The following is a 14,237-nucleotide window of genomic DNA, read 5'->3' on the forward strand; positions in this document are numbered from 1 at the left end:
AGGGCAGGCGGGGTCCGTCCCCCGCGGCTTCGCGCCGATTGCGGGCCATGAGGGGCGCCGCCATCTTGGCTGTGGGCAAAGTGACAGGAAGAGGGCGCGGTGCTGCGGGGGGGCCTTGGGGTCTTCCTGGGGCTGAGGGGGGGGGGGGTGTCTTGATTCTGGGGGGCCCTGGGGATTCTTGGAGGGGCCATGAGGAAGGGGAGGTGCTTGGCGGGGGTCGGTTGGAGGGGCTGAGGGCGTCCCCTGGGGACGGGGAGGGGGGTCCGGGGGGGTCCCTCCCCAGGAAGAGGCACCCGGTGGAGGACCCCATGGGTGGTGGGGGTCCCCGCCGCCCTCCTTCTCTGCACCGCTTTGGAGTAGGGGACTGGGGCGGGGGGGGCCCGGTCGCGGCACCCAATTAGTCTGTAATTAGCCGGCACGCGCCGAGCTGGCGGCAGGGTGGAGTGCGGGGGAGGGGGAGGTGCGGGGATCCGGGGGGGTCCCGGGGAGGATCCCGTAGGTGAGAATGGGGGTCCCGGTGGGACAGGACGGGGGTCCGGGGTGTCACGGGGGTGGGGGGGGGGGGGGGCAGGGCGGGATCCCGGGTGGTCCGGGCGGGGGGTCCGGGGGGGCAGGGCGGGACAGCCGGCGGAGGGAAGGGGTTAACGCGGCCGGGCGGGAGCGGGTGAGTCAGCGGGGCCGCCCCGGCCCCCCCGAGCCCCCCCGGCCCGCCCCCGCCGTGCCTATCCCGGGCGGCGCCGCGCCCCGCCACTGCCCGCCCCGCCGCTGCCCGCTGCGCACCGCGCCGTGAGTACCCCGGGCTGCCCCCCCCACCCCCCGGGGATCCCCCGGGCTGCCCCCCCCACCCCCCGGGGCATCCCCCGGGCTGCCAGCCCCCCCCCGGGGATCCCCCGTCCTGACCCCCCCGGGGACCCCCAGGCTGCCCCGCTCCCCCCCGAGACACCACCCTGCAGGGTGTCCCGCACCCGTTTTTGTGGGGGGCTCATCCTGCACTCCTCATTTAGAGGGGGGCTCCCCCAGGCATCCCCCCTGCGTGGAGGACCCCGCTCCTGCCCCTCCCGTTAGGGGTACACCCCTCCTGCCCCCCCGGGGGGGAGCGCAGCCCTGCACCGCCAGGGAGGGGGCCCCGGGGCCATGTCCCTGTCATGGGGGCCCCTGTCCCCTCCCCATGTCCTGCTCCCCCCTCCTTAGCACCCCTGGAACGTTGGGGGGGATATGTGTCTCCCCCAGAGATGCCCCTGTGCCTTGGGGGGCCGCATCCTGCCGGGAGGGGGAGGGGCAAAGTGCAGGCTGGGGTGCTGGGGCAGGGCTGCTGGTGATCCCGGTGCTGAATAGGAGGGGGGGGCAGCTCTGCCACCCCCCTCGGGGTCCCCCCAGTTTTTGGGAGGCGAAGCCACAGGCTGAGCCAGTTCCTGTTTCGGCGGCGAGTGGCTGCGCCAGGGTGTGGCACCGCCCCCCCCCCCCAACTCCCCCCAACCCCCCCCCCCCAAAACCCCCCAACCAGAGCCCTTGGGGGAAACATCGAGGGGAGGGGGGGCAGGCGTGTCCCCATGCTGCCATCACCCTCCATCATTGCCAGGCCCCAGCACCCCTCCCTCCAGCAATTGGGGGGGGGGGGTAACCCCTGGTGGGGGGGAGCCTGCTATGGGGCTGCCCCCCCTGTGACCCCACACACACACGGGGAAACTGAGGCAGGGCGTGCTCCGCCGCGGGCGGGGACCGGGGGCTTTGCGCAATGCCCCCCCGTGACTCACTGGGGTTCCCTAGGGCACCCCATAGCCGGGGGGGGGGGGGCGACACACACGGGACACGCCTGCGGGACATGTGTGTGTGTGTGTGTGTGTCCCCCAGCCCCACCCGCGGCTGCAGCTGGAGCTGAGTCATTCCTGGTGGCTGGAAAACCGCTCACACATGGGATGAGCGGTGCCAGCCTCAGCCCGCGGGCACGGCGGGCCTGAGCTGTGTGTGCCCCCGCAGCCCCCACCATGCCGTCCCAGATGGAGCACGCCATGGAGACCCTCATGTTCACCTTCCACAAGTACGCGGGTGACAAGAACCACCTGGGCAAGGAGGACCTGCGGGCGCTGATGGAGAAGGAGTTCCCCGGCTTCCTGGAGGTGAGGTGGGGTCGGGTCTCGGGCCCCCCGGCGCCCCGGGATTGGGCGCTATAGCACCGGGAATTGGGCCCCCCAGCACCCCAGGATCGGGCCCTATACACCCCAGGGTCACACCCTATAGAACCACGGGACTGGGCCCCCCAGCACCCTGGGATCACACCCCATAGCGCCCCAGCATCGCGCGCTATAGCACCCCAGGATTGGGAGCACGCACTATAGCACCCCGGGATCGGGCTCCCCAGCACCCCGGGGTCACCCCTAGCCCCCCCGGCGCGGGGTGCTGAGGCGGGGGCTGTGCCGCAGAACCAGCAGGACCCGATGGCCCTGGACAAGATCATGAAGGACCTGGACCAGTGCCGGGACGGCAAGGTGGGCTTCCAGGGCTTCTTCTCGCTGGTGGCCGGGCTCACCATCGCCTGCAACGACTACTTTGTCCTGCACATGAAGCAGAAGGGCAGGAAGTGAGAGCAGCACCCGTGGGTGCTGCCCCCCCCCCCCCCGCGGGTGCTGCTCCCCCACCCGTGGGTGCTGCTGCCTCCCTATGGGTGCTGCTCCCACCCGTGGGTGCTACCCCTGCCCTGGGTGCTGCTCTGACACCCATGGTCGCTGCCCTGCCACTCCCTGCTGCCCCCCACCCCAATAAAGGTGTTTTGTATTAACGCTGGAGCTGTCTCGTTCCTGGGGGTCCCCAGCCCCCTGCGGTTACTCCAAGGTTCCTGTCACCCTGGGGTTCCCAGCCCCACCATGGTCACCTTGGGGTCACCCCAGGGTCCCCAGCCCCCTGGGGTCCCCAGCCCCCTGCCCACCCGAGCCCTGCCCATGGGGTGATCCCAGCCCCCTCAAGCTGCCTAACGCTGCCGCTGGTGGGTGAGGTGGGTCCCCCAACTGGGTGTAGGGGGGTGTAGGGGTGGGTGGGGCCATAGGGGGGCTGGGGGCATCCAGAGCTGCTGGGGGGGCTGTATAGGGAGGGCACTGGGCTCCTATAGGGGCCGCCCAGGGCTGTAGAGGGGCCTGCAGCAGCCCCCGGGGGGGTATAGGAGTCTGTACGGAGGTCTATAGGGTACGTTGGGGTATAGGGCTGTACAGAGGTCTATAGGGTGTGGAGGCCCATAGGACCCCTGCAGGGGTGTACGTTGATGTATAGGTGACCTGCGAGTGCCGCAAGCAGCCATACGGGGCGGGCGGGGTGGCGTAAGGCCTGCAGAGGGCTGTATAGGCACGTGTAGGTGTCCTCGCAGGGCTATATACGTACGCGTGAGGTGGCTATAGGGCCGCAGAGCTGCACGGGGACATCAGGGCTGTACGGGGCTGCATAGGGGTGTGTAGGGGCCGTATGGGGGACCACAGGAGACATATGGGGGCCTATAGGGGCTGTATGGGGTGGCATAGGGGCATACAGGGCATCTGTAGGGGCTGCGCAGGGCTGCATAGGGGCGTATAGATGCTGTACGGGGCTTTATAGAGCTGTGGGGGGGTCTGTAGGGGGGTATCCGTATCTATAGGGGGGCCATAGGGGCTGTGTAGGGGTGTGTGAAGCTGCCTATGGGTGTGTAGGGGCTATAGGGGGTAGCATCGACCCGCGGGGGTGGCCGGTGGGGCTGTATAGGGCCGCACGGGGCGGGGTCCGCATGGCTCTAGGGGGTCCGGCGGGGCTGTAGGGGGTCATAGGGGCTGTAGGGGGTCCATGGGGGCTGTAGGGGGTCCATGGGGGTCCGCGGAGGCCCCGCCCCGGCGGTGACGTGAGAGTGGCCGCGGTGGCCGCACTGCCCCCTGGCGGCGCCCGGGCCTCGCGGCAGCGGGGGGCGGGGGTTGTGGGGGTCGGGGGGCGCTCCTGGGCCGGGCGTCGGGAGCGGACTGACCTCTGGTCCCCCTGTCCTTGACCCTGCTGGGGTCCCAGGGTGGGGGCGTCAGGAGTGATGTCACTGTCCCACCCTCGGCTGGGAGTGACATCACTGCTGTGATGACGTCACTCCTGTGATGACGTCACTGTTGTAAGTGCCGCCACTGTTGGGGTGACGTCACTGTTGGGGTGACGTCACTGCTGGGGTGATGTCACTGCTGGCTTCCAGCCTGGCGGCACTGACAGGGTGCGACATCACCGCCAGGGCCGGTGACAGCGTGTGACATCACTGCCCAGCAGCAGCGACCAGGTGTGACATCATCACTGACACCCCCCCCCCCCCCGAGAGTGGGTGTGATGTCACCTGTGACCGCAGTGACCGGGTGTCACACCATTACAACAGCGGGGCCGGGGTGGGGCCAGGCGCCTCCTTGGGGGCAGCTGGGGGCCGGGGGCAAGGGACACTGTGGGGGGACATGGGACACACTGGACACGGGGGGGGGTCACAAGGGACACTGGGGGCGCAGGGCCGGGCAGGGGGACCTGGGGACCCCTGCACCCGAGTGGCCACAGCGGGGGGGTCAGGTTTGCCCCTGGCCTGGCAGCGCCCAAACCCCCAATGGCACCTGGGGCGGGGGGACCACAGCTGTGCCCCGCACCCGGGCACCTCGGGGTCCTGCGGTTGTGCCCAAAGGTGGGCACACTGGGGTCCCACGGGGTCCCACGGCTGCACCTCAGAGGTGGATGTGTCGATGTGACACTGCTGCGCCCCAAAGGTGGGCACACCAGGGTGCTGGGGGGTCCCACAGCTGTGCCCAAAGGTGGGCACATCAGGGTGCCGGGGGGTCCCACAGCAGCACCCCACACCCGGGCACGTCGGGGTCCCATGGCTGCACCCCACAGCTGGGAATGTCAGGGTCCTGCAGGGCCTGGGGGTACTGGAGCCCCCTTGGGGGTTGGGGATGAGGGTGACAGTGCCCGCCCAGACCCCCACTGCACCTCACCAGGGTCAGGGGGTCGGGGGGGGCACCCCCGGCCACCCCACTCCTTGCGCTACCCCTCCGTGCCTCAGTTTCCCCCCCAGCTGCGCTGTGGAAAGTTGGAAATTTCCAGTGCGTGGGGCCGGGGGGGCAGGATGCCGGGGGGGGGGGCAGGATGCCGGGGGGGCCCAGGCGCCCTTATAACGCTCGCCCGCGCCACCCGCGCCGCCGCCGCCGCCATGCGAGGTAGGGCCCGGCACGGGGGCTCGTGGGGGGCACGTACGTGTGCAAGGGGGGGAGCTGGCGGGGGGCTGCCTGGGATGGCCAGGGCAGTGGGGGCTGCGCGTGGCAGAGGGTGGGAGGGGGCACATGTGTGTGCAAGGGTGGGAGCTGGCGGGAGTGCCCGTGTGCTATGCACACACGTGTGGGAGCGTGCAAGAGTGTAGGAGCATGTGAGAGCAGATGTGTGCACACGTGGGAGTGGGTATGCGTGCAGCTGGGAACATGCTGGGGTGTGCATGCGTGTGTGCAAGGCCATGGAAGTGCGCTGGGGTGTGCACACGTGTGTGCAAGGCCATGGAAGTGCGCTGGGGTGTGCACACGTGTGTGCAAGGCCATGGGAGCACACGAGTGTGCGTGTGCGGTCAGTGGAAGCTCGTGAGAGCAGACGCGTGTGCGTGCAGGCGTGTAGGAGCCTGTAGGAGTGTGTGTGCATGTGCAAGGGTGAGGTGGTGTGTGGAGCAGGCGTGCAAGCAGGGGGAGCAGGCAGGAGTGGGTGTGCAAGGGCAGGGGTGCTCAGGAGGATCCATGCGTGTGTGCAAGCAGGGGATGCGTGTGTGTGTGTGCGGGGATGTGGGGGGACAGGGCTGTGTGTGGGCACGGGTGCACATGCAAGCAGGTGGATGTGTAAAGGTGTGGGAGCACACGGGTGTGCGTGTGTGTGTGCACATGTGTGGGCACGGCTGGGTGCATGTGCATGTGTGTGTGAGCATGTTGGTCCGTGTGTGTGCATGTGTGTGGGTGCCAAGGCAGGGTGCAGGCAGGCGCGTGTGCAACTGTACCCGTGCACACCCGTGAGAGCACACAGAGGTATGTGGACACGTGTGTGACTGCACACGAGATTGCCCACACGTGTGTGTGTGTGAGAGAGAGAGCACTGGGAGCTGCTGGGGCACAGGGGCTGCGTGTGTCAGCATGGTGCAGCATCACACATGTTGTACAGCTCACACAGGTGTGTTGGCACATGTTCCAGCACAGCCACGTGTGTTGTGGTGTGTGCAGGCATGTTTTGGGGTACACGTGTAATGACGGCTCTGTAACTGCATCTGCACAATCTACAGGGTCTGTGCATGCATGTCACGGTGGGTTGCTATGCATGCACACATGTTACAGCATGTTGCTGCATGTATACGTGTGTTATGGTCTGTAGCAGCACATGCACACATGTTATGGTGTATGCGCCCATGTCGCAGGGTGGTGCAGCATGTGCAGGTGTTGTACACGGCTCCAGGTGGCTGTGCTTGCAGTGTGATGTGCCTGCATGTTGCAGGGCATGCATACGTGTTATTGCATGTTGCTGTGTGTCTCGGCAGTGCCGCAGTGCTGGGCAGCCCCGTTTCCCACCCCCGTGTCTGCACCTGTGGTTGCAAGCGCCCGTGGCAGGGGGTGCGGGTGCCCCCCAGCACCCATGGGTGCCCCCGCGCACCTGCGGGCTGGGTGCTGGCGCTCAGATGTGGTGGGGGCTGGCAGCTGCGAAGGGCTGGCGCAGGTGACACCGATGGGGACACAGACGGGGACACAGACAGGGACACACAGGTGGCCCCACTCCAGTGCCGCCCCCCCCCCCCCCCTTCCCCGCAACCCCCCCACTTTGGCACTGGGGAAACGGAGACAGGGGTGCCAGCACCCTTGGGTGCTGTGGCTGGGGTCCCCTCCTTCCCCTCTGCGTCATGGCATGTTGGCCTGTGCCGTGACGTGTCAGCCCGTGGCGTGGCGTGTTTTGCCATGACACTGTGCCAGGAGGGTTGGGAGTGCCAGGCTGTGCCCCCACCCTGGGGATGGTGGGTGCCGATGGGTGCCAGGAGATCCCTGTGGGTTCTGGGGGGGCTGAGGGTGCCAGTGGGTGTCCCCGGGGCTGGTGCCCATGGGGCTGGTGGGGGCCCATGGGTGCCCTGGGGCTGGTGGGTCCCTGTGGGGTGCTGGGGGGGCTGGTGGGTGCCTCCAGGTCCCTGTGGGGCTGGTGGCTACTGGTGGGCGCTGGTGCAGCTGGTGCTTGCTGAGGGATGCTGGTGGAGATGATGGGTGCTGGTGGGTACTGGTGGAGCTGGTGTGTGCTGAGGGATGCTGGTGGGTGCTGAGGGATGCTGGTGGAGATGATGGGTGCTGATGGGAATGATGGGTGCTGGTGGGTACTGGTGGAGCTGGTGCGTGCTGAGGGATGCTGGTGGGTGCTGAGGGATGCTGGTGGGCATGATGGGTGCTGGTGGGGATGATGGGTATCAGTGGGTGTCCCTGGGGCTTGTGGGGCAGGTGGGTGCTGGTGGGTGCTCTTGGTGCTGGTGAGTGCTGATGGGGATGATGGGTGCTGGTGGGTGCTAGTGGGGATGATGGGTGCCGGTGGGTGCTAGTGGGGTGCTGGTGGGGATGATGGGTGCTGGTGGGTGCTGGTGGATGTTGGTGGAGATGACAGGTACTGGTGGGTACCCATAGCGCTGGTGGTGCTGGCGGGTGCCGGTGGTGCTGGCAGGTGCCGTGGGAGCGGCGGGTGCCGGCGGGGAGGCGTGGGGCCAGGCAAGACCTCGGCGACCTCTTGCCACCGGTTCCCGGCAGGAGCAGCACCAGCACCGAAACCGGTGCTTCCTGGCAGCCGCCGGCGCCGGCACCGTTGACTAATGTGGGTGCCGGGGCCGGGGGTGACTCAAAGCGCCGAATTCCCGGCCCCCCCCCCCCCCGGCCGCCACTGCGGGGGTCCCCGGTGCCCGGCCGCCGGATGCGCGGGCGGCCGCCGGGCCCCACAACTGGGGCGGGTGGAAAAAGCCGACAAAGCGAATTTGGCCCCTAGAGGAAGAGGTGTGCGGGCGTGGGCACGCGTGTGCACGCGTGTGCACACCTGATGCAGCAGCTGCGGGCAGACAGGCGAGGGTGCGAGGCCACGCAGGAGCTCCGGCAGACATGCACCAGCTCGTGCGAGACCCTTGAGCGTGCGTGAGCAGGCGCAGGTGTGCACTAGCGTGTGCAAGCTCACAAGGGTGTGCACTAGCGATTGTGACCGTGTGCAAGAAGGCGTGAATGTGCGCAAGCATGGGCAAGCGTGCAGCAGCCAGCATGGGCAAGCGCGAGCGTTCACAGCTTTGCACAACACTTTGCAAATGTGCACAAGCACAGGCAGGTGTGCCCAAATGTGCGGCTGCGGGTGTGTGCGTGTACCCACACGTGCCCAAGCATGCCCAAGCGTGCAATCAGCCCCCCAGGCATCCCTGTGCTTGAATGACCACATGCGCATGTGCACAAGCGTGCCCATCCATGGGTGTGAGTGTGCAAGCGCTTCCGAGCAGGCAGGAGCTGGCTCAGGTGCATCTGAGTGTGCACAAGCACATGGAACAGCGCACGGATGTGCATGTGCGTGCACAGGGAGGGGGGTGACAAGTGGGGGGGTGGGACGTGTCTCTGGGGGGCTGTGGGGCAGCTCCGGGGCTGGGGTCACCCTGGCTGTAGTGTCCCCCCCACACCGTCCCCCTGCTCTGGTGTCCCTCTGCTGCCCTGGCCCCCCAGCTCCGGTGTCCCCCCAGCTCCGGTGTCCCCCCAGCTCCGGTGTCCCCCCAGCTCCGGTGTCTCCCCCTGGCTCTGGTGTCCCCCTGTGCTCAGCCATTCCCCACCCCCGGTGTCCCCCACTCTCACCGCTCTGGTGCTCCCATCCCTGTGACTGCACCCCATGGTCCCTGGCCCACCCAGGGTGCAGCGGTGCTGTGCTGGTGCTATGCTGGGCTGTACTGGTGCCATGCTGGGCTGTACTGGTGCCATGCTGGGCTGTACCGATGCCATGTCAGGCTGTACTGGTGTCATGCCAGGACCACACCGGTGCCATGCTGGGCTGCACCAGTGCCATGCTGAACTGTACTGGTGCTGTGCCAGGCTGTACTGGTGCTGTGCCAGGCTGCACCAGTGCCATGCTGCGCTGCACCAGTGCTGTGCTGGGCTGCACTGGTGTCATGCCAGGGCCACACGGGTGCTGTGCCGGGCTGCACTGGTGTTATGCCAGGGCCATGCTGGTGCCATGCCGGGCTGTGCCAGTGCTGTGCTGGGCTGTACTTGTGCTGAGTCAGGCTGCACCAGTCCCATGCTGGGCTGCACTGGTGTCATGCCAGAGCCATGATGGTGCTGTGCCGGGCTGTGCTGGTGCCATGCTGGTCTGCACCGGTGTCATGCCAGGGCCATGCCGGTGCCATGCTGGGCTGTGCCGGTGCAGCGGGCGCCTTCCTGCAAGGTGGGGCCGTGTCCCAGTTGTGGCTTTGCCGGTGCTCGCTGCCGCTGTGGTTTCGGCAGCCCCGGTGCCTGGTGGGGCCCAACCCACGTGGCGGCCACGGGGGGACACCCGGGGGGCACCCACGGCTCCTGGGGGGCACCCAGCCCTGTGGGGACGTTGGAGCCCACGGGGTGCCACGGGGGCCCACGAGGGACATGTAAATCCATAGGGACCGGGTGAGCCCCTGGGGGCACACGAGCCCCTGGGTGACGTGTGGGTCCATGGGGGACGCCGGTGCCTGCAGGGGACACAGGAGCTCGTGGGGTCCTGGTGAGAGTGTGGGTGGCACACGCTGTCCCGCGGGGCTCGTGGGGTGACGTGGGAGCCCAGTGGGGACACGGGAGCCCGCAGGGTGACGTGTGGGCTCGTGGGGGACGGGACCTCACAGGGGACACGTCAGCCCACAGCGGCCACATGGGCCCGTGTGGTGCCACGTGAGGCCATCGGGGACAGTCTCCCACGGGGGACGTGTGAGCAGAGCCCACCGAGGGGACAGTGTCCCACGGGGGACGTGTGAGCAGAGCCCACCAGGGCGCACGGGCCTGCATGTGCCATGTGAAGGCAGAGGGGACGCAGGAGGCCATAGGGGACACCTGGTCCCATGGGTGCCACACCAGGCTGCAGGCAGCATGGCCGGTCCTGTGGGTGCCACATGGGCCCGGGGGGACTGTGAGCCCCCACTGAACCCCAGGTGGGTGCCCAAGCCGCCCCTCCCCCCACAGCCCACATCGAGGTGATCCCCTGCAAGATCTGTGGGGACAAATCCTCGGGGATCCACTACGGCGTCATCACCTGCGAGGGCTGCAAGGTGGGCAGCAGCACAGGGGGTCCAGTGGGTGCCAGTGGGTGCCGATGGGTGCTGGGGAGTGCCAGGGGGGCACTGGTGGGTGCTGGGGTGTGCTGGGGAGGGCACTGGTGGGTGCCAGGGAGCGCCAGGGGGTGCTGATGGGTGCTGGTGGGCGCTGGTGGGTACCAAGGGATGCTCGTGGGCACGGGTGGGTGCCGGTGGGTACCAAGGGGTGCCGGTGGGTTCGGGTGGGTGCCAGGGAGCACCGGGGGGTGCTGGGGGGTTCCGGTGAGTGCCAGGGAGCGCCGGCATGGCGGTGACCCCCAGTGCAGGGATTTTTCCGGCGCAGCCAGCAGAGCAGCCTGAGCTACGCTTGCAGCCGCCAGCAGAACTGCCCCATCGACCGGGCCAGCCGCAACCGCTGCCAGCACTGCCGCCTGCAGAAGTGCCTGCGCCTCGGCATGTCCCGCGACGGTGGGTGCCCACCGCCCGCAGGCCCCTCCCCACACAGGGTGCACCCCAGCACAGCCCCGCTCCCACCCGTGGGGGCTGTGGCTGCCACGCCAGGGGACACACAGGGAGCAGGGGGCGTCTCGGGGGGCCACCGTGTCCCCGGGAGGGACTGTGGGGGGCTGCCGCGGTGGGCTCGGGGGGCAGAAAGCCCCATGGCCGCAGCTATGTGGGTGGTGGGGAGCCGGACTGGTGCTAGCACGTGTGGCACGTGTGTGGCACGTGTGTCCCGCCGTCTCGCCCCGCAGCCGTCAAGTTCGGCCGCATGTCCAAGAAGCAGCGGGAGCGGCTGCACGCCGAGGTTCAGCAGCAGCTGGAGCAGCGGCAGCAGGAGCGGGCGGCTGAGGGGGCGGCTGCCAGCCCCCCAGAGGTGATGGGGCGCCGGGGCCACCCGCTGACCCCTGCCAGCACCCCGGGGTGCCCCGGCACCCGTCACGGTGCCACGGATGGCCGGGCTGGTCCCATGGTGGAGGCAGAGCTGGGGCGGCCAGAGGGGGCCGAGCAGAGCCCGGACAAGGACAGGGACGGGGAGGGGGACAGGGACGACCCTGACTTCTACCCCCACCCCGATGTCAGCAGCCTCCTGGAGTCACCCACATCCTCCGGCCTGGAGATCGGTGAGTCACTGGGTGCCATGTGTGGGGTCTGGGTCTGTCACCCATGGGTGCTCAGTGGTGGGACCTGGCTCCATCACCCATGGGTGCTGGATGGTGGTGGGAATGGGCTCCATCACCCATGGGTGCTGGATAGCAGGGCTGGGCTCCACCACCCATGGGTGCTGGATGGCGGTGGGACCTTGCCCATGGGGGATGCGGGAGGGGCTGCCTGCCCCATCCCCAAGCCCCTGTCCCCTGCAGAGCACCTCACCCAGAATGTCCTCAAGTCGTACCGGGAGACGTGCCAGCTCCGTGCCGAGGACCTGCAGCTCCGGCGCTGGGACATCTTCTCCCGCGAGGAGGTCTGCGCCTACCAGAAGAAGGTGAGGCCACCGGGGAGAGGACAGGGGTGTCCCCAGGGCACCCCGACGATGCTGGGGGTTCCGATGCGGAGCCATGGGGACCTTCTGGGGGTGGCGGGGGTGACGGCCGGTCCCACAGTCGATGGAGGAGATGTGGCAGTGCTGTGCCGGGCGCATCACCGAGGCCATCCAGTACGTGGTGGAGTTCGCCAAACGCCTGCGTGGCTTCATGGACCTCTGCCAGAACGACCAGATCGTCCTCCTCAAAGCGGGTACGGGGCCACCACGTCCCCTGTCCCCAGCCGCAGGGCCACCATGCCCCCCTTGTCCTCTGCCCTGGGCTCCTCTCATTCCTTTGTCCTCCTCCCCAGGGCCACCATGTCCCCTTGTCCTCAGCCCTGGGGCCACCATGTCCCCCTGTCCCCAGACTTCGGCTCATCTTGTCCCCTGTTCCCAGCCCCGGGTCCACTGTGTCCCCTTGTCCCCAGCCCCAGGGCCACCACGTCCCCAGCCCCACAGTCCCTGCTGCCCCATCTCCCCCGCCCCGGTGTCCCCAGGCCATGGGACGCTCTGGTCCCATCAGGGAGGTGACAGTCCCACGGGTCCCACCTGGGAGATGACAGTCCCCAAGGGCCACCCCAACCCCACCGGGGAGGTGACAAACCCCAGGGCTGGTGCTGCGGGGGCACCGACCCAACCTGCAGCAGTGGCACCGTGGGCCCCTGCGTCCCCGGTGCCACCGTCCCCGTCCCGCTGCCGGGCGGTGGCAGGTGCCATGGAGGTGGTGCTGGTGCGCATGTGCCGAGCCTTCAACTCCGACAACCGGACTGTCTTCTTCGAGGGCAAGTACGCCAGCACCGAGCTCTTCCGATCCCTGGGTAGGGCTGGGGACGGGGGGGGGACACACGGGGGGTGTGGGGGGGACACGTGGTGACGAGGACTCCCCCCAGGCTGCCACGAGCTCATCGGCTCCATCTTCGATTTCGCCCAGAGCCTCTGCGCTCTGCACGTCTCGGAGAGCGAGGTGGCCTTCTTCAGCGCCCTCGTCCTCATCAACGCCAGTGAGCCCCCCTCCCCCCCAGCCCCAGCGAGGGTCTGCCCAAACCCCTGGCGTTTCGTCCTAAAATGGGTGCTGGGTGCTGGGGTGTCCTGAGCCGGCCTCTGCTGTCCCCCACCCTGTCCCCGTGGTGTCCCCACCCTGAGCCTCTCCTGCCCTGCTCCCTGGCCCTGTTCCTGGACCTGTCCCGGTGTGGTTCCCACCCTGTCCCCAGGCCAATCCCACCCCATCCCTGTCCTGTCTGTCTCCATCCTTGTCCATCCCCATCCCTGTCCCCGTGCCGATGCCCCCCCATCCCTGTCCACATCCCATCCCAGTCCTGCCTCTGTCCCCATTCCTGTCCCCATCCTTGTCCACCGCCATCCCTGTCCCCATGACAATCCCATCCCATCCCTGTCCCCGTCCCCATCTCCATCCCATCCCTGTCTTCATTATATTCCGTCCCTGTCCTGTTGCTTCCCCATCCCTGTCCCCACACAGTCCCCGTCCCCATGCCAGTGCTACCCCTGTCCCCAAGCCCAACCCAGACCCATCCCCATGCCACCCCCATCTCCCCCGTCCCCACGTCACCCTCCCCTGTCCCTGTCCCGAGGCCGCCCGTGGCTGCAGGAGCCGGCGAAGGTGGCACGGCTGCAGGGACGCCTGGACGTCGCCTTCCGCCTGCTGCTGCGCCGCACACGCCGCGAGGGGCTGCTGGCCAGGGTGCGGCACGGGGGGCGCGGCGGGGGATGGGGGTGGGGGGCACAGCGAGGGACAGGGTGGGTGGGTGCCTCGCGCGCGGCCCCCCACGTGTGCAGCACGTGGCATCGCCCAGCAGGCGTGTGACGGCCTGTGTCCCCGGGCAGCTGCCGCCGGCCGGGCACCTGCGGGCGCTGTGCTCGCAGCACGTGGAGCAGCTCCAGGCCTTCCGCCGCCTGTGCCCCGCCGCGCTGCACGTCGCCTTCCCGCCGCTCTACCGCGAGCTCTTCGCTGGCGAGGCCGAGACCCCCGGTGCTGCCCGCTGAGCCCCTGCCTGGGACCCCCGCACCGGGGTGCTGCCGCGGCCGGGCCGGCACCCGCACCCCGAGGGGCCCTGGCACCCGTGGGGATCCATCACCCGGTGACACCCCAACACCCAGTGATGGTCTGTCACCTGGCAAGATCTAGTCACCTGGTGATGGTCTGTCACCCACTGATGCTCCGTCACCCATGGAAGATCCATCAGCCGGTGACACCCCATCACCCAGTGACGGTCTGTCACCCATGGAGGATCCATCACCTGGTGACGTTCTTGTCACCTGGTGGGATTTTGTCACCTGGTGATGGTCTGTCACCCAGTGGGGTTTTGTTACCTGCTGACAGTCTGTCACCCAGTGATGGTCTGTCACCCATGGAGGATCCATCACCCGGTGGCACCCCGTCATCCAGTGATGCTCCGTCACCCGGCTCTGTCCCCCCAGGAGGGTCTGTTACCCAGTGGCCTTCAT

General features: G+C 68.5%; 2 protein-coding genes across 3 annotated transcripts; both read left to right on the forward strand.

Moving 5' to 3' along the window:
- Positions 1-4: 4 nt before the first annotated feature.
- Positions 5-2,783, forward strand: S100A10 (S100 calcium binding protein A10). Of its 2 annotated transcripts, none has more exons than XM_037411917.1 (3): positions 5-94; positions 1,978-2,117; positions 2,421-2,783. In XM_037411917.1, exons 2-3 carry the CDS (start codon positions 1,986-1,988, stop codon positions 2,580-2,582), a joined length of 294 nt encoding a protein of 97 aa, XP_037267814.1. In that variant the 5' UTR covers positions 5-94; positions 1,978-1,985; the 3' UTR covers positions 2,583-2,783. The 2 variants fall into 2 exon arrangements, with proteins under 2 accessions (XP_037267814.1, XP_037267813.1); XM_037411916.1 differs by lacking the exon at positions 5-94 and adding an exon at positions 622-786.
- A 3,884-nt stretch (positions 2,784-6,667) lies between these two features.
- Positions 6,668-14,236, forward strand: RORC (RAR related orphan receptor C). Its single transcript, XM_037411862.1, has 10 exons — positions 6,668-6,695; positions 10,182-10,267; positions 10,579-10,720; positions 11,005-11,373; positions 11,614-11,735; positions 11,854-11,986; positions 12,485-12,592; positions 12,665-12,775; positions 13,364-13,473; positions 13,617-14,236. The coding sequence occupies exons 1-10, from the start codon at positions 6,668-6,670 to the stop codon at positions 13,773-13,775; spliced, it is 1,368 nt and encodes a 455-aa protein (XP_037267759.1). The 3' UTR covers positions 13,776-14,236.
- The last annotated feature ends 1 nt before the right edge of the window (position 14,237 follows it).

This window comes from Falco rusticolus, chromosome 19 (genome assembly GCF_015220075.1).
Source record: "Falco rusticolus isolate bFalRus1 chromosome 19, bFalRus1.pri, whole genome shotgun sequence".
NCBI lineage: Eukaryota > Metazoa > Chordata > Aves > Falconiformes > Falconidae > Falco > Falco rusticolus.